The sequence below is a fragment of the Octopus bimaculoides genome, chromosome 2, assembly GCF_046866305.1.
Source record: "Octopus bimaculoides isolate indiv1 chromosome 2, ASM4686630v1, whole genome shotgun sequence".
In the NCBI taxonomy this organism is placed as follows: domain Eukaryota; kingdom Metazoa; phylum Mollusca; class Cephalopoda; order Octopoda; family Octopodidae; genus Octopus; species Octopus bimaculoides.
This window is the reverse complement of record NC_142929.1, coordinates 70,363,282-70,383,281: the sequence shown is the minus strand read 5'-3', so window position 1 is coordinate 70,383,281 and position 20,000 is coordinate 70,363,282. Positions and strand designations below refer to the sequence as shown.

At 35.5% G+C, this 20,000-nt stretch overlaps 1 protein-coding gene across 2 annotated transcripts in view; it reads right to left on the bottom strand.

Moving 5' to 3' along the window:
* LOC106869236 (uncharacterized) overlaps positions 1–20,000 on the bottom strand; it is a 39,663-nt gene that overhangs the window by 15,359 nt on the left and 4,304 nt on the right. For both annotated transcript variants that reach the window (XM_089346962.1, XM_089346963.1), the window contains exons 2-6: positions 15,528–15,659; positions 13,400–13,629; positions 7,203–7,395; positions 3,121–3,246; positions 905–982 (exon numbers count right to left, since the gene is read on the bottom strand). In XM_089346962.1, the coding sequence (XP_089203088.1) occupies positions 905–982; positions 3,121–3,246; positions 7,203–7,395; positions 13,400–13,629; positions 15,528–15,659 (759 nt within the window). The remainder of the gene's footprint in view (positions 1–904; positions 983–3,120; positions 3,247–7,202; positions 7,396–13,399; positions 13,630–15,527; positions 15,660–20,000) is intronic.

Here is a 20,000-nt window from a genome sequence, read left to right as displayed (position 1 = left end):
CTTTGGTACAAGACAAGCAGTCTCGGGAAAGGGGTAAGTCGATTACATCGACCCCAGCGTTCAACTGGTACTTATTTTATCGACCCAGAAAGAATGAAAGGCAAAGTCGATCAGAACGTAAGAAGTACTTATTCCACTCTGTAATATTACTATAAGAGACTGCTTGGGTGTTCAACAAAGAAATCGTTGTCCATCTCATGCCAATCTATAATATTAATCCCATTGTCACAGTGTGTGTCCGAAGGAAATTAATCTCATTTTCATCGCAGATATCTGTTGTAGGCGGAGAGGAAGACGGTAAAACAGTGAGTTAACCAATGTTAATGGTGGAAAGGTGGAAACAGTCAGAGAGAGAAGAAATCAAAATGACAAGTTGTGTTTGGTATTTATTATATCGTAACTAACGCTAATCGTAATTTTTCTATAACTTAAATCAGATATCTAGTTCATCATACATTTTTTTAACGAAATTAAGCAATTTCAAGATTTCCGCATCAAAATGAACATTAAAATATTTCCTGAATGTATTTTCATAGATCACGTTAGTAGATACTTTTATACTTTTTTTAATTTACTGGCTGTGGATGAAGGGACAGCGACATCGGCCTTCACAGATGTCTCCGAGACCTTTGATATATATATATACCGTTATTATTCCGCTTAAATTGCTGCAAGTTGATACTTGCAGAAAACAGATAGGCAGTGGAGTGAATTTATCAATACTCCGGTTTCGTGCAGACTATTTTTGTTCTGTAAAATAAATATCTACTGATTTATGGTGCAGAACAAGAAATCGTGCACTTACCTAGAGTATTGATAAATCAATATCCGTATTTCTGCTCCTGCAACATCTGATCTATCTATATTTGAAATCAACGTTAAGTAAAAGACAAGCAATACATACTAGATATTGCAGGAACATTATAACTTTCGGTTGTGCTCAATTGATCAGTTGTTGTTTCCATTTCCGCTGGTTGGTCACCTGGTATTCAAAAAGTAGTAAAATAGAACACAAGGTTTTTTTTAAGGTTTGTGTATTCGTAGTTACATAGTAACACAATCATATAACAAATCAGAACAGTTCATTATAATTAACATAAATATCTTACAAGTTTGACTATATATGCATAAATGTTTCCTATCTTGAGAATTAAAGGTCAGATATAACAGAATTTTTTAAGTAAGCTCCTAAAATGCAAGTTGAATTTCTCGTCAAAATATTCATTAGCAAATAAGAAATCTTGTACAATCTGTTTTATTTTAGGGAAAGAAAAACTTAGAATTGGAGACAAGTAGTGGTGGTCTGCGTTGTCAAAGGAAAAAAATACAAGCAGATTATATCTGGAAAAAGAATGTCAGTTATACGTAATTTTCTTTACTTGTATACGCATATGCAATGATATATATAATGATATATATGTGTGTGTGTGTGTGTAAATTTATAATATATATATATGTATGAGTATGTTGTCTGTGCATCTGTGTGCATGTGTGTGTATCTATGTATGTATATATTATGTACGCATTTATATATATGTTTGTGTTATAAATTGAATGAAGCGTTACAGTGCGTTAAATGGGGTTTTTGAAAATCCTTTCAGTAATGCGGGTTAGATTTGAGGCAAAATATGTAAGGAGTTGCCGGCAACGCAAAAGGATATTGCAATACCTTTTGAGAATCTTATCAGAAATATTTGGGGATTATTAAGCAAGCTATACTGAGTAAGACAATTTCTTTTATTTTTGTTTTCATCATTGACATCACTTATAAATTTTGTCTATTTCTTAACTTGCATTGTTCAAAGATTACTTTTAACATTTATATAAAGGGGTTGGACAAAATAATGGAAACATCTTTAAATTTCAAACAAATTTATTTTAATATAGAGTAGGGTCGCCTTTGGCAGTAACTACAGCTTGAATTCTACCAGTTATGGACTCGTACAAAGTTTGAATTGTTTCCAAAGGAATTTAGTCCATTCTTCAGCTAAAACAGTCTCCACTTCTTGTAGTGATGATGGTGGAGGATATCGACTCCTTACTTGTTTTTCTAAAATGCACCTTATATATTCAATAATATTGAGATCTGGTGGCCAGATAAGATGTTCAAGTTCACTAGAATGTTCCTCAGGCCATTCAGTAACAACTTTAGCTGTGTGAATTGGTGCATTATTAGCCTGAAAGATTGCATTTCCCTCCGGAAACAATTCCGCAATCATAGGATGAATTTCATCAGATAAAATGCTTAAATCGTCTTGACTATTAATTCTGCCATGAAGGGAAACCATTGGGCCCGGCGGATTTCCAAGATATAGCCCCCCCCCCCCGATCATCACAGATCCTCCTCCATGTTTAACAGTTGGAAGAAGGCAGTCTGCATCAAATGCTTCTTTTGGCTGTCTCCACGCGTATACTCGGCCAGTGGTCGGAAATAAGGTAAAGGATGACTCGTCCGAGAAAACAACATTCTTCTACTGCCTTAGGGACCAATTCTATAGGTTTTTACTTCACTCTAAACGCTTGCAATGTTTGCTTTTGAAAGTAGTGGTTTTCTGATTGCAGCCCTCACGTAAAATTCGGCTTTGTGCAGCTCCCGGCGAAGAGTTTTTGTGGAAACTGAGTTCTCGAGGTGGTCATTAAGCTCTGCAGTAATTTTGGGAATTGTACTTTTGTGATCTTTTCTAACAATTCGCGTAAGAGTCCGACGGTCCCTGTCTCAAAGTTTTGGTTTTCTTCCGAAGTTTTGTTTCGACGAGGAGGTTTTTCCCTCTTTCTCAAAGGCTGTCATTACTTTCGTGACAGTACTTCTTGATACATCAAACATTTCGGCTGTTTTCGTTACGCTAGCACCTGCCTTACGAGCACCAATTATTTGACCTCTTTGAAAACATAAAAATAATCAAGCATTTGGCGGTTTTATAGATATTTCAAAATGATGATGCTATGGTGTTTCCATTATTTTGTCCAACCCCTGTATGTGTATGCGAAAGGGTGCGCTTGTGCAGTTATCTGTATGCATATGTGTGGTATACGCCATATTTTTCTCCCGTTCTAAGCATTTTCCCACATCTACTTTATCAATATATAGTCAACTTTAAGATATCGATACATTTTACTTACACAAATTGAATTTTACATCTCCATTCTTCATCTGTCTTAGAATTCCTTTTTCCCCTGTACAATTAATTAGTATGTCGTTCACAGAATTCTCAATTGCACTTTGGTTTATAAAGCATTTTGATGGAGCTAAAATGAATCAATATCTTTAAATATTATCAATATGTTTGCTGAAACGATTGATATGTTTACATAATGTATGTCCCCTTGCAGGGCCATCACTTAAATATTACTCCGAAAGAAATCAAAGAAAAGGGGATCTCATAGCATTTAAACAGAGAGTTGGTTCATTACGGCAATAAATATATATCTCATCTCCACAGGAGTACCACACTTAATAATGCACACATTTCCCACAAACACTTCAAGATAACTCTTACCGGCTTTACAGCGGATCCAACCAAGGGACATAACTCCTAATCTAATCCCTTGCTCATTTTCGTTTCACCATCTTTTACACAGGAACCGCAAACTGGATGTGTCCATTCACTTCCGATAATAGAGTGCAGTCACCACATTCCTTTCCATATCGCCTGATGAGCGTAAGGTTATATAATCGGATTGTTACCTATCACTCCGTTGTATTCCTAGCGCGAAACCGATTGGTAAGATCAGCCGTGATGGATATATGATACTGTACATGTGTGTGTGTGTGTGTGTGTGTGTGTGTGTGTGTGTGTGTGTGTGTGTGTGTATGTCTGTGTGTGTATGTCTGTGTGTGTGTATACATGCATATATATATTCTTTTTTTCTTTTACTCTTTTATAATTTTACTTGTTTCAGTCATGTTGTCTGAGTTGGAAGGTGGGAGGAAGAGGGAAGGGGGGCTAAGGTAATATCTGAATCATAACTTTTGTGTTAATTTGTGCCACTAAATCCGACTTAGGTCGAATTAATATATGCATTATTGACCGTATTCTACCCCTTGTTAGGATTAACGTTAAGCTTCCGCTCTGAAATTGCACAGGAGATGTCATCATTTGGTTTCACTCTCTTCATGATAAGCAACACAATCATTTCCTTCACTTTGACATCTCAAATTATTATTCATCTATACCACCAATTCTCTTAAATAAGGCCTTAATCTTCACCCGAAAATATGGTCCCATCTCTGAATCGGACATCAATATCATCCTGGCTACAAAGAAGATTCTGATTCATTTTAAGGATAATAATTGAACCTGAAACTCATCTACGGATTTCTTCGATATAACCATGGGTGCATGACCTAATTGACCTATTCCTTCTCTCCCAAATTAAACAATACTTCCCCAACCTCTCCAGTGGATTATACAGGGACGATGCACTCCTTTCATCAACTGGATCATCTCGACCGTTAGTGAAATGCACCAAGAAAATCCCACACAAATTTTTTGAAAACTATAACCTGAGAATTTCATTCGAAATTGACACTAAGGGGACTACTTTCTTAGACGTTACTTTCGACTTAAACACAAATCTATATCACCCTTTTCATAAACCCAATCAATCTTTACAATATATAAATGTCCTCTTTAATCACCCTAAACTTACTTTTAATAGCGTAGTCACAGTCATAGCTATCTGAATCTCTAACTTATCTGCCTACTAAGAAATTTTTAACCAAATAAGCGACTTCCACGAGAAAAAACTATCATACCCCAGCACTAAACTTAAAACTAAAATAACAGATCTCTTTCCCAATACTAACCTTGAATCTACGGACATTACTTTCACTCTACACCAATCCAACAACTCTAAAAAACCCTTACATATCACACCCGGCAGCCCTACTGGCCACCCGAGCCTATAACAACTATAAGCACCCCTTCCTGATCAACTCACTTCAGCCATATACTCTAAACATTCTAAAGCCAGGTACGGGAAATTTTATGGTTCGCACTACCTTTCTCTCTCCAACTTAAATATCTACTTAAACTCTTCTTTAACATCTTGAAATCTAACTTTCCATCACAGCATAAATACTATCCCATATTTAACAAATCATCCGTGAAAATCTCCTACTCTGCCACACCAAATTTTGGATTCATAATCGCCTCCTCGAACAAACACAAACTCCAACACCAGTCCTCTGAACATCTAAACTCTCACACTGCACCCCAAGTAAGCCCACATAGTAGCAACAACACAACCCTTAGTAACCCCACTCAATTAAATTATACCAGACTCAAGCCATCATCCCACAATCCTACCCACGCAACGACAAATATTAGCTGCAATACCATTTCCCAATCTAATACAAATACAGATTACACTTCAGGTTCTCCCCCACTAACGATGAACCAACGAAGCTCAACCTCACTAGCAGTAAACCCCAACCATGGAACCGGTAGGAAAACTTGAAATCGTCGCGTCTCTCAATTATGCCCTCTTGCAGTCTCCCGTCTACGCAAAAATGTAATCTACAAGTGCCGTGTTATAACACCACGCTCCCACCAAACAAAGACATATATCGGCGGCACCGTAGATTTCAAGCGCTGCTACCGTGCACACATGAACTCTTTCTCCAATCCAAATTCTAAATTATCAACCTCCTTAGCAACGTATATACGCAACTTTAAATCTCAAAATATTCCATACACCCTATCCTGGTCCATAGTAAGCGAAGTTCCCTCGTACAATGCAAACATCGGCAAGTGAAATTTATGTCTAAAAGAATCATTAACCATTCTTCGCCTTCATAACTCCTCATTATTTAATAGATTCTCAGAGGTTATTTATTCTTGCAAACACAAGTACTACTAGTCATCTTTCACGCACTTCGCTAATTCTTTGTAATCCCAAGATAAGTTTCCATATCCAAAAAACCTTAAATTAAAACAAAGTCATCCTAACAACCTACTACTTAAAAAAATACTACTCCTCCACTCTTAGTCTTTCTCATACACACATTTCCAATTACTTCCAAATTCTTCAAATCAACTACTTCCCACTTCCCTCTTAACCTCTCCACCCTCCCCAGTTTAAAAAACTACTTGACGGTACCTCACTCCTTCGAAAACTAACCAATCTACATCTGCCCCCTCCATATTCACACCCCTCTATTCAATTTCATACACTTCTCTTTACTATAACACCCCACCTTCAATACCAACCAAATTCCTTTGTCCCACAAATAATCACTTTTTGACCACCTTCTCATCCCCACTCTATCCCCCTCCATCTCTCATTCCTCTTTACACACCTTACTAATCTCCCTCAACCACTAAACCAGTCAACTTTCAAATAATAGCCATCCCCATTTTCATTATCTCAACCTTTAACTCGATAGCCCTCATACAAATAAACACAAACGTCACCATTCACATACTACCTAAAACAACCTTCCCTCTTCCTCTCACTTTCCACCTCTATTACTATCACTAACCTAATTATTAATCCTAACCCTGAAATTTATTTTCTTCTCTCACTACTCTGTCTAAATACCCCCAACTCCCCTTTCTAATACACTTAGTTCTCCACAAAATCATTCCATCTTTAAACTCCATTCTGTCAACACCTCAAATGTAGAATTCTTCCTTGAGGACGGAGGCTGTATTATCCGATAATGGAATCAATTTACAATCATTATTTTGGATTACCAAGCCCTCCAAAACAGCTGTTGGACACATAAAACTCTTATTCAACCCCTTTAATTCCTGATATAATTTCCATTCTGTGTAATTCGGACCTTTTTATACGTAAACATATGTACATTTTTTGTATTAAATGTATTTAATATCTTTTGTATATCGACTTGCCTAACTTTACTCCTCTAACCCACCACAGGACTCGAACCACGCATCCGACTTTCGGAAACTCTGTTTCCACAAAAACTGTTCGCCAGGAGCTGCACAAAGCCGGATTTCACGGGAGGGCTGCAATCAGAAAACCACTACCCAAAATTGGAAGTTTGATTAATTTTTTCAACGCAAACTCATCTTGGTTTTGATTAAGGGAACATGTATGTTTCCATTTTTCATTTTTTAATTTGTAATAAACGTACAAACGTAAGCACAAATGAGATCTGAAAGAAAATAATGAGTAATTAACACATTAATTAGACATATAAAACTACATTAACATAAACAACTGTCTATTCTTACCGAATCCAAGAAACGCTATTTCTCTCAGGCCAACATTTTCTTTGTCTTTTCGATTATCACATTTAGGATACACGCTGTTCACTTGTATTTCCACGTAATTAGTCAATACATTAGGCGATAATTTTAAAATGTCATTGTATACATTGGTGTCTTTGTAATCGGTCTTGTTGTTTTTTGTCAATTTAAATCTGAACTGAGGAGGAAAATAAGATACATTTAAGAAACACAGGAAATTGTGACAATAGAAATGGCAGAATAAGTATACAGCTCACTAGATATTACAGCTTATGTGTCAATTAATGGACTGTTGCCAGTCCGTTGGATGGCTTTCTTTTGCATTAGATCCCATAAGTACAACACAAAGAATTTGGTATAAAGTAAGGTTTTATCGGCTGATTACATGTAAATGTTGCGGATCAGTTAAGGCGCGGGAAGGTAAATTTGTTTTCTTCAATATAACGCTAATCCGATAAAGCTTATGTGTTTTCTTTAAACAAGAGGTATTGATCATTTATGAAAATGACACTTTGAGGTGTAGAATATAAAGAATTAAATCTGCAACAGCTTTATATTTCATGTATACTGGCTACATTATATTCTGTTCTTAGTTAATTTCGTACTTTTTTTTTTATTTATTTTAGTTGTTGAATTAACGCGAAAAATACTTTTCATAAAGTTTGTTTTTTTCTTTTTGTGGTTGTACTCTTCCTCTAAAAATTTTGTTCGTCATTTTTGAAAGTTGAATAAATTTTACCTCTTTTCAGACATATGATAGTGGAGTGCCACGAAGAAAAAAGGGAGAATTTTTAACAACTAAACACGAGGGTGAGTTGAAAGGTTCATAGGCTGACTATGAAGGAGTGATGTTAGAGCTGCGAAATCTTGCAGGTATTAATTTCAACTCTTCTAATTAGTAACTGCTTTGTTTCGTTCCGGGTAAACTCACACCTAGATGTTCAAAGAACACTTCAAATGTAAGTAGTAGCAACCTCTCTTGAAAATCGACAATATTTGCCATCGTGTTGTTATCAAGTACCTGCAGAAAAAAGATTTAGCCCCCAGCGACATTCATGCTGGCATGGTTACTACATTAGGGGTTGGCATTGCAGCTTTATCAAGAGTGCAAAGTGGGTAGCTGAATTTAGGAAGGGAACGGAGAGTCTTGAAGATGACCTAAGGTCGGACGTCCTGCAACTTCCACAACCGTGTCAACATTGGTTGTGTTCACTACGGATGATTGGCGGTACGCTGTTAGCATATATTGTAAGAGAATTGAGAATATTGAGCGTGATGAACTTGACATGACGATAGTTTCTGCTCGGTAAGTAACACACCTGAGACCTGTTCAAAAACCCACCGGGCTGTTCACAGCACGTGAAAATTTGACATTGTTCAAGTCAGATCCAGCTGGTTTCCTTGATACACTCCATGCAGTGGAAACACTCCTTCTCGCCTTTTCCAAAGAGGGCGGAGGTCGTTTCATCTATGGAGAAGGTGATGGCCTCAGTTTTGGGGTTGCATTTTGTTCATTGACGATCTTTAAAAGGCCACAACATCAATGGAGAGTATTTTCAATGGGGAGTATTTTCATATATATATATATATATATATATATATATATATATATATATATATATATATATATATATATATTATACCTTTGTATTGACTATATGATATAACGAAGCAAGGGGGAAGAAAGTATATACACAATGTATTACAATTACTCTTATACAAGACTCAACGCTCTACATCAAAGGCTCACAGTGAACTGCTTACCACCACGAACTATCAATCGCTCACAGTTCTTTAATTTATGACAATGAGTCGGTCCACCTTTAATCACTTGCGGGGTGGTCGGTATCCTTTCACAGCATCTCCCCTTTTTAGAATCAGCTTACTCTCTCTTCTCCACTATTGAGAATTGAACTCCGCTCCGAGTTTTAATATCTCTTACGCTTACGATTCACTTCCAGAGGGAAAAAATGAGCAAACATACTGATTTTATTATTCTTTTTCTTAATGTACACGGTTGGTGCTGACCATTTAGAATATTTCCCTTTTGGGATAACTCCAATTTTTTCTAGTCTCTCTAAGTTTATCTGTTCCAATGCTGCGAACTGTACCGTTCGTTTTTCTTTAAATGTCTCGGTATGAAGTTTTCTTGTATTTGAGACCGTGCCTTCGTTTTGGTACACAGACCTAATTTATCGGACAAAACTACAGGAAAAATATTTTTTTTTTTTTTCAATCTGCCTTATTTGTACTGGAGGAAAAACCATTTACAGAAGAGATTTATGTTGAGGTCCATAAATTAAACAATTCCATTCAGTCAGTACCGAACAAATTGTATTATTTAACACAAAAACTTTAGCCTATAAGGCTTTTTCACAAAATGTAATGTTACTTATCAATTCGCCCTTAAAATATGATTTTGTTCGTGAAACACCACGGGCAATTTTCGAGGTTTCATTTAATTTAGGTCTCCCGATCTTTTCCCATGTATCTGTGTTAAATATTGGGATGTCGCTGCCTGTATCCAATTGTAACTTTACGCTTGTATTATTAATTTTTACATACATAAATTTTCTTTGAGGCTCGTTCGCATTTTTTGTCACCGATAATCCGTTTACGGGATTTTTTTCTGTTGAACCCCCTTTTTTAGGTTCTGTCCTATAGTGCGACTTTTTATGACCTATTTTACCACACTTGTAGCATTTTATATAGTTATTTTTAAAATGTAGACCACTGCACCCAAACATGGATTTGGTCTTGATATTTTTTGTCTATTTTCTTATTCGTTACTGGTCGAACGCTTGAATCTGAGAACAATCTTTCTCTTCAGTTTTATTTGCATCACGTCGTAGGTTAATAATACTCTGACATTCTTCTGCTACCACCTGCAGAGTTAAATTTTGGTCCTGTTCTAAATTTGTTCATATCCGGGAACGTATATCTGCATCTTTGCTTACAGTAAGCCCTTGAACAAAAGTTAAAGACTTGAACATGTCCGGGGTCAATTCATTCAATTTAAATTTCTCACACTCTCTGTTTACCACTCCGGCGTACGTGACGAAATCTTCATAAGTTTTTCCGACCAAATTTAAACATTGCCAGCGAGTATTAAACAGGGAACTACTTTAACTGAAAATTTTCGATGATATATTGTTTCATCGAAACAAATCACACCTGGCTTCTTCAGCAGAATATAATTACTATATTTTTCGTGTTCGGCAGGGGATGATTTTCTTAAAAGTAATGGTACTTTTTTCTCGTCGGACCAACTTTTACACTCTTCTTTGAAGATTTCTTTGTATCTACAAAAATATGCAGAGGAGATAGTAACTTCTGATTTATAGCTGAATTTTTCAATAGAGTTTGCTACGCTGTCTGACGAGTACGAACCTGAAGTATTTTCAGACTTCTTCAATATTAATTCCAGCAACTGTTGGTTTTGTTGTTGTTGCTGTTGTATTTGCTGCTGTAGTTGCTGCTGTAGTTGCTGCTGTAGTTGCTGCTGTAGTTGCTGTTACAACTGCTGCAGCACGGAAGCCAATAGATCTTTTGTGATTTTTTCTTTGGTTTCGCACCTCCCAAAAATTTAATCGTCCAACGCAAGCTTCGAACAACTCGTCGCCGCTTTTATATCCTTGTATTGGAAGTAAAAACTAACGAATCAGGGAAGAAGAAAATACATGAACGATGCATTATTATTACTATTACACGAGACTCACTACTATTACTATTACACTATATCAAAGGCTCACAGTGAACTGCTTATCAACTCCAACTGCCAATCGCTCACAGTTCTTTCATTTATAACAATGAGTCAGTCCACCTTTAGTTACTTGGGTGGTGGTCAGGATCCTTCGACAACAATATATATATATATATATATATATAGGTACAAACACACTTATATATATATATACATATACATATACATATACATAAGTACACACACACACAAAGACAGTCAAAAATTATCTCCACTTTGGCTAAAACTTTTTTCCTGCTGAGTGCATTGTCTTCAACCTTTGCATTCTAAAATGTGGTACTCTAATGGTTACATAATCAAAATTTTGACCTTTATTACTCTGGTTTTGTTTCTTGTGTTACAGAGTAAAGATGTCCGCTCACCTGACAGTGTGCACTAAGGAAGAACACAGATCAGTGATTTGATTTTTCTTGTCTGAAGGTGTGTCCAGGGCTAAAATTCATCGGAGACTTTCAGTACATCGGAGACTTTCAGTACATCGGAGACTTTCAGTACAATACGGGGACAGCGCTATACCACGCAGAAATGTGTATGAGTCGACCGAGAAGTTTAGAAATGGCCGAACAAGCGTGAAGCAAGAAGTGACCATCGATATGTTTTCGGTATGTTTTCTGCGAATTAGTCATTGTTTTGCATACGAAATCATCTACGACAAGCTTCGCTTCCGTAAAGTCAGTGCGAGACGGATGCTAAAAGAGCTTACCGAAGCGCATAAGCGCAATGGTATGAAGATCTGTTGATGCTTACTTGACCGCTACAACGAGATGACACAGAAGATGAGACCTGATTCTATCATTTTGAGCCATAATCAAGAAGGTAGAATAAGGAGTGGAAAGACCCGAATCACCAGCGTAAAACGAATTCAAAACTCGATCTTCTGCAGAAAAAGTGGTGCTAACCATTTTTGCAACACAAACGGACCTGCACTGGAACATTACCTGGGAAAGGGGTCTATAGTCATCAGTGCAGGTAATAGTTAAATGCTGGCCAGCAAACTGAAACCAGTAAACACCAAAGTCTATTGGCAAAGCAAGTGTCATTGTTGTACGACAATGCAAGCCCACATGCTGCCGCGCTCACCATTGAAACCATTGAAATGTCCTTTACGACCATCACTTCTTTCGGCCGCTCAAACATTCTTTATGAGGACGATGCGCAGGAAGCAGTACAAAGATGGCTGCACGACCAGCCGAAAACCCTCTTCTCCGACGGAATAAGTAAGTTTGTGGACCGCTGGGGGCAATTATATCTAAAAGCAAGGAAACTAAGTCGCGGAGTGATGTAATTATTCAACCTCTACTTTTGTTTTAATAAATTACAGAAATAACAGGACGTGAAATTCTTGACTTACCTTTGTATCTATCTATCTATCTATCTATCTATCAGCGTATGTGTGTATGGGTGTGTTTATGTATGGAGATATATGTATGTATATATATATATATATATATATATATATATATATATATATATATATATACATATATATACATATATATACATATATATATATACATAAATATATATATATATATATATATATATATATATATATATATATATATATATATATATATACATACATATATATATATATACATAATATATATATATATATATATATATACATATATACATATATATATATATATATATATATATATATATATATATATATATATATATATATATATATATATACATACACACGAGTATACACACACACACACACACACACACACAATTTACTTTAAGGTATAGATGAATTAATTTTAGTTGTAACCTCCCCATTCTTATAAACACCAAGTAGCTATTTAACTTGCTATGTGAATGTGTGTGCACCAAACCACACGTGTGCGTATGCTTCCATTTTCGTGGATGCTTGTATGAGCGAGTGTACACGCGCCATTCAGCTTGCGCTAGGGTGTTTATACATCCATATCTGTTAACGGTTATTTTTAATACTTTTCTTTCTGCATTGCGTGTTTGTTTCGTTTTTGCATCTGTTATTTTATTTTTGATCATCTATATAAATGAAGATATATCCTTTGCTTTGCTGCTTTTCTTTCTATGAAATGAGAAGATAAATTGCGGAACTGTTATTTTAGCGAGTTATATCTATTTATCACCCGATCAGACACATCTGCATCATCGGATGCTTCTGAATCAGTTGTTAAGTGTCCCATCCGTGAGGGAGCGATGCTAGATGTGTCGAAACAATTATCGTGATTAATAAAAATTCTCGTATATTCCATCTTCCGTCTTTCATTTACCATGTCTGTGTGTGTGTGTGTGTGTGTGTGTGTGTGTGTGTGTGTGTGTGTGTGTGTGTGTGTGTGTGTGCGTGTGCGTATGTATTTGTATCTAACTGCTGTTTTCGTGTTGCGAATTATAAAAAGAAACAGAAAAGAAAACCTACTTTTCCATCGTCAGTATTAACGGTTATATTTTCTATCTGCTCCCAACAGCCAGTCCTTTGATACAAAGATATTCTAGATATTGAGTAGACAGCATCGAAATAGAATTTAATCCAAGCTCCTGCACCCTCCTTGTTTGTTGTCCATTCTGTTGCTTTATCAGAATCATAACTGAAGTCACATTCTCTGGAAGGTTTGGGAGCAGTTGATCGTGAACAATTTTTAATTTGAACTTCAAAGAAATAGGAAAGAATAATTCAGATTATTATTGTTAAAAAAATTCAAAATACTATTAATGTAAATTTTTTCATGGGGTTCAATATATGACACGTAAACATAAGAGAAGAAATAAAACGCCATTGCAATTCTCAATAATTTTTAAAAACCTTGGTAAAAAAGAAATTACTACTAATATAGTCTAAAGGCAGCGAACTGATAAAATCGTTAGCATTCCGGACAAATTACTAACAAGCATTTCCCCTGTCTGTACGTTCTGAGTCCAAAGACTTTGCTTTTCATCACCTTGGAATCGATGAAACAAGTACTAGTTGAACGCTGGGGGTCGTTATAATCGACTTACGCCCTCTGCTATATTGCTGGCTTTGTGCCAGAATTTGAAACCAATATATAACTTCACAATATTACATTTTCACTCCAGTAAAAATATACTCTACACAAATTTACATAATTATTTCAATTAAGTATTTTTTCATAGTCTTTACATTATTTCAAATTTACATCATATTTACTTCGAATTAGTTATTTTTAAAATCTATATCCTTTTTCAGTGTCTTTTTTGAGCATTGTTTAATTTTGTATTCTTTCCGTCACTGCTCCGCGCCTCTACTTACGAATTTAAATAAATGTTTATGAACAAAGCACTTGTGCATGTTTTCTTCAATGATATTGTTTCTTTTCTGTAAGGGAAACAATTTCAAGATATTTTTTCGATTAGACTTACTTTAAAGGAAGAAAATGAAGTATCAGTTCAGATACGACCGAACATTAGATTTAATTCTCTTTTATGTCAGTATCTCAATTAAAATTGGTTTCAAATGTTGGCACAAGGCCAGCAGTTTTGGAAAAGGGACTAGGTCGGTTACATCGACCCCAGTACTCAACTGGTACTTATTTTATCGATCCAGAAGGGATGAAAAGCTGAGTCGACTTCGGTGGAATTTGAAATCAGAACGTGCAGACGAACGAAATGCTGCTAAGCGTTTCGCCCGCCGTGCAAACTATTCTGTTAGCTCGCAGCCCCTCATCTCAGTTAATATTAGTTTCAACTTTTGGCACAAGGTCAGCAATTCTGAGAAGGAGATAGTCAATTAAATCGACTCCAGTGTTCCATTGGTACTTATTTTTTCGACTCCAAAAGGATAAGGCAAAGTCGACCTCGGGGGAATTTGAACTCGGAACGCAAAGACAGTCAGAATGCCGCGAAGCAATTTTCCCGGCGTACTAACGTTTCTGCCGGCACGATGCCTACATCTCACTTAATATTTGTAATCGTCTGGCATAAAAATTATGTAAATCGCGTAAGTCTAAGCCCCTTAGCCTCTGGGAATAAGGTTAGACAACTGTTATGCCGACGAAGGCTACTGAGCCAGAAACACACGTCATCTGTCCACTTATCTTCAGATAATAAACCAGCCCTTTTCCTTAGTGATATGTCAACACTGGAGAATTCTTGATTGTTCAGATTGTCTTCCCTTTCAAAGTGAAGCTGTTCATAATTTCTATTTGATAATTATAATACATCCTCTTGGGGTGGATATTATTTTAATAAATCAAGAATTTACGAGGGATGATATTGGATATATCTGTATTTATCTTTGTAATAAAAGTAACATTGTTTAGATCAATTTTGAAAAGACGAATCATTATTGGTAAATTCGTGGAATATCACGACTGGCTGAGGGGTCATTATTTTGTGTCTGGATATCGTACTAAATAACACTCTTTGAGTTAGATGGAGTGCCTTTCAGTTCTGATCTTAAATTTTCTCATTTGAAAACAATGCGTTTATCTTATACAGAGTTATATACATCTCTAAGTTGGTCAACGCTGTATAACTGAAATATAATCAAGGGAATGACAAAAAATAAATGGTAATAAAAGCTAACTTACTTTTTAAATATTCTTTATCAAATCTATTTCCGTTACATTTGAGATTTCTCACGTAGTCAGTTTGGTAATATAGACTTTTACAAGACTCCAACTCCATCGACAGAATAGAATTTGGAAGTTGTGGACATTTTGCTGCAAAAATAAAATATATAGGCATGTATCCATGTATGCTCACACACACACACACACACACACACACACACATACATACATACGTACGTACATACGTACATACATACATACATACATACATACATACATACATACATACATACATATATATATATATATATATATATATATATATATATATATATATATATATATATATATATATATATATATATATATATATATATATATATATATATATATATATATATATATATATATATGTATGTATGTATCTATATTTGACGGCCTGGCGATCAATGTCTATATTGATAAAAGAGAAATTCTGTCTGTCTTGGATCCCATGTTTGAAAATACTTTCTACCGACAAAAATCTGGAATTGCTATGGGCACTAGGGCAGCTCCAGTCATTGCGAACCTAACAATGGGTTACTTGGAAATAATAATATACCAGGAATCTTTATCCACCTTTGGAAACACCCTTTCCCAATACATAAAAGAAAATTGGAAAAGGTTCCTGGACGACTGTTTCATACTCTGGAATGAAAACACAGATGAACTCTTGAAATTCAAAAGTCTATTGAATAGTGTCAACCCAAACATACAGTTCACAATGGAGTACAACCGAAAGGAGCTCCCATTCTTGGATATACTAATTTAAAAAGTAAACCTAAAAATAAAAACGGACATATTTTACAAAATCACAGACGCCGAACAACTATTTGATTCATGCCACCCAAGACACACCAAAACAAACATCCCCTTCAACCTTGCAAGAAGGATATGCACAATAGTGTCAGAACAAAATACTAGAGACTTTAGACTACAAGAACTCAAAAACACACTAATTGACAGACACTACCCAGTTCAACGCATAGAGGATGGAATTAGACGTGCATCACAAATCGACATAGAAAACTTAAGAAAAGTTAAACATAGCAACACACCTTCCCCGAAAATACTGCCATACATATCCACATAGAACCCCAGAAACAAACAAGCCTTCACCATCATCACCCAAAACATACCAATGCTACATAAGGACCCCAAATTAAAGGAAATTTTACACACACACAAAATCATTAAAAGCTACAAACAACCAAAATCATTGAAACAGATCCTCACAAAGGCAAAATTATTTTCCAAAATAACAGATGCAAAAGTAAAAAAATGTGGTCGACCAAATTGCGCAACATGCCCAAACCTTCTAGAAGGTTCAGAATTCCTCTTCAAAGAGGGACAAAAATTCAAAGTTAAATCTGACTTTACTTGTGCCTCAGAGAACCTTATTTATGTAATAAGATGCTCGGGCTGCCACGAACACTACATAGGGTCCATAGGATTATCGCTCAGACGCAGATGCACTCTGCATCGACAGCAGATTGCATGCCCAGAATACCGAATGATACCCTTTAGTAAGTATATTGAGAAATGCGCAAAACAAATGCTACCACAATTTATAATCTTTCCATTCTATCAATGTGCCATTAGAACACCAACACAAATTAGATTAAATAAGGAAACCTTCTTCATTCAAAAATACAAACCCAAACTTAACCATTGCTAACACATTTAAATAAGGAAATTCATCACCCCACTGAGAGGAAAAAAATATAGAACTAAACCTAATATACTATTCCTTCTAAACCAAACCATGGTACATTAACCAAAATCTACCACCTCCTACATTTCGATTATCTCCCTTATACCGGAAGAAAACCCTAATTACCTCCCCCTATCTAGAACTCTTTTTTTTACACGGGAGCGAACACATGTTACGATGAAGTAGAGAAATTTGAAAAGACAACACGAAACCGGTTATTTCTCCAAATACAATGTTTATATACCAAAAAGATTTTATAACATTTTTCTGACATAATTTAAATATATACTTTAACCATGTAACACAAGCCTTCTGTAGTTTTTTCACTCTTATTATCTTTTATACATCCAGCCACGTGCTTTCACATACCAACTTTCTCACATATATATATATATATATATATATATATATATATATATATATATATATATATATATATATATATATATATATATATATATATATATATATATATATATATATATATATATATATATATACATATACATATGTATGTATGTATGTATGTATGTATGTATGTATGTATGTATGTATGTATGTATGTAAGAATATATATATATATGTAAATAGAAACTTTATCATTTCTAAATCTCTCAACAAGAGACATGCAGTAACAGTACTTTAAAGTAAAGAATATTTGCCAACATAATGCGGCAGTCCTAGAATGTTACTGTTGTTTAGCCCCAGGAAACGTCGTTTCCAACTGGCTATACGACACAATATCTATGTCCTTAGATTTTCGAACAGGGGAGCTCAGTACCGCCATCCAACACAAAGCAACATCTGCAGCACCGTCTAGCCCAGCAGCTACTCTGTGCTGATGAAGAGCAATATCCCAGAAACCGGTCGAAACTCACACACGAAAAAGAGAAAGCGTCACTCAAAACATTTAGTAAGAGTCACATATACATGTACATATATATATGTACACATATATATACATATATGTATGTATGTATGTGTGTATGTATGTATGTATGCATGCGTAAATAGAAACATAATTCAGTTCTATGTCTAAGAGATGAGGAATTATGTACATTATTTACATTATTTACATTTGACGGATATTTGTCCTCAACTTGTTTGTTGTTAACACAACGTTTCGGCTGATATACCCTCCAGCCTTCATCAGGTGTCTTGGGGAAATTTCGAATCTGGGTTCTCATTACTAAAGTATTTTTCGATGTCATTATTATTATTATTATTATTATTATTATTATTATTATTATTATTATTATTATTATTATTCAGGTAACTGCCTGGAATCGAATTCGGAATCTTGGGGTTAGTAGCCCGCGCTCTTAACCACTACGCTATATGCTCGTGGGCATATGGCGTAGTGGTTAAGCCGAAAGTTTGTGTTAACAACAAACAAGATGAGGACAAATATCCGTTAAATGTAAATAATGTAAATAATATATATATAATATTACAAATTTGGGGTTTTACCAATAGAACCGCAACTCCTATTTCAGGATAACCTTATTGTATGGAATACACATAGAATGTTATATTCAAGAAAGAAGAAGAAGAAGAAGAAGAAGAAGAAGAAGAAGAAGAAGAAGAAGAAGAAGAAGAAGAAGAAGAAGAAGAAGAAGAAGAAGAAGAAGAAGAAGAAATGAGAACCCAGATTCGAAATTTTCCTAAGACACCTGATGAAGGCTGGAGGGTTTATCAGCCGAAACGTTGTGTTAACAACAAATAAGATGAGGACAAATATCCGTCAAATGTAAATAATGTAAATAAAGAAACATAATCATTTCTAAATCTCTCAAAGAGAGATATTCAGTAACAGAATAGCTGCTCGGCTAGACGGCGCTATTCCGTGCTGATAAATAGCAATAACCCAGAAACCGGTCCACAGATGTTGCTTTGTGCTCCCCTGTTCGAAAATCTAAGGACACAGATATTGTGTCGTATAGTCAGGTGGAAACGACGTTTCTTGGGGCTAAACAACAGTAACATTCGTCCCATCTGGGTCTTCCACATTATATTGGCAAACAGTCTTTACTGTAAAGTATTGTTACTGAATATTTCTCTTCGAGAGATTTAGAGATATTAATGTTTCTATTTATAAGGTCAGTAACTGTGTGTCACTTTGAACGGGAATTCAGCAGCACCGTCAAGATGAGCAGCTACTCTGTGCTGATAAATAGCAATAACCCAGGAACCAGTCCACAGATGTTCCTTTGTGCTGGATAGGAGTGCTGAGCTTCCCTGTTCAAAAATATAAGATATTGTGTCGTATAGCCAGCTGGAAACGATGTTTCCTGGAGCTAAGCATCAACATTCGTCCCATCCAGGACTGCCACGTTATGCTGGAAAATAATCTTTAACTCATATATATATATATATATATATATATATATATATGTAAATCTTTCTTGGAAATGGATGCTTGGCGTTCAATCATATAATAGTATAAATAATACATATATGCATTTATACATATATGTACATACCTAGATATATATGTATATACATATGCATATGTGGGTACAGAACGTCAAAGAACGTAAACAACATGAAATCGAAATTACGAAAACATGGAATACGAACTTTTTTTGCGAACAACAAAAGAAACAAATGGAAAACAAGACAAACAACATAAAGAACGACCCTTCATCAGCTGTCAGCTGTTTTTCTACCCTTCATCAGCTGTCAGCTGTTTTTCTACTCCGTATTTCGAGCAATTCACGACAAGATACGCCTTCGAC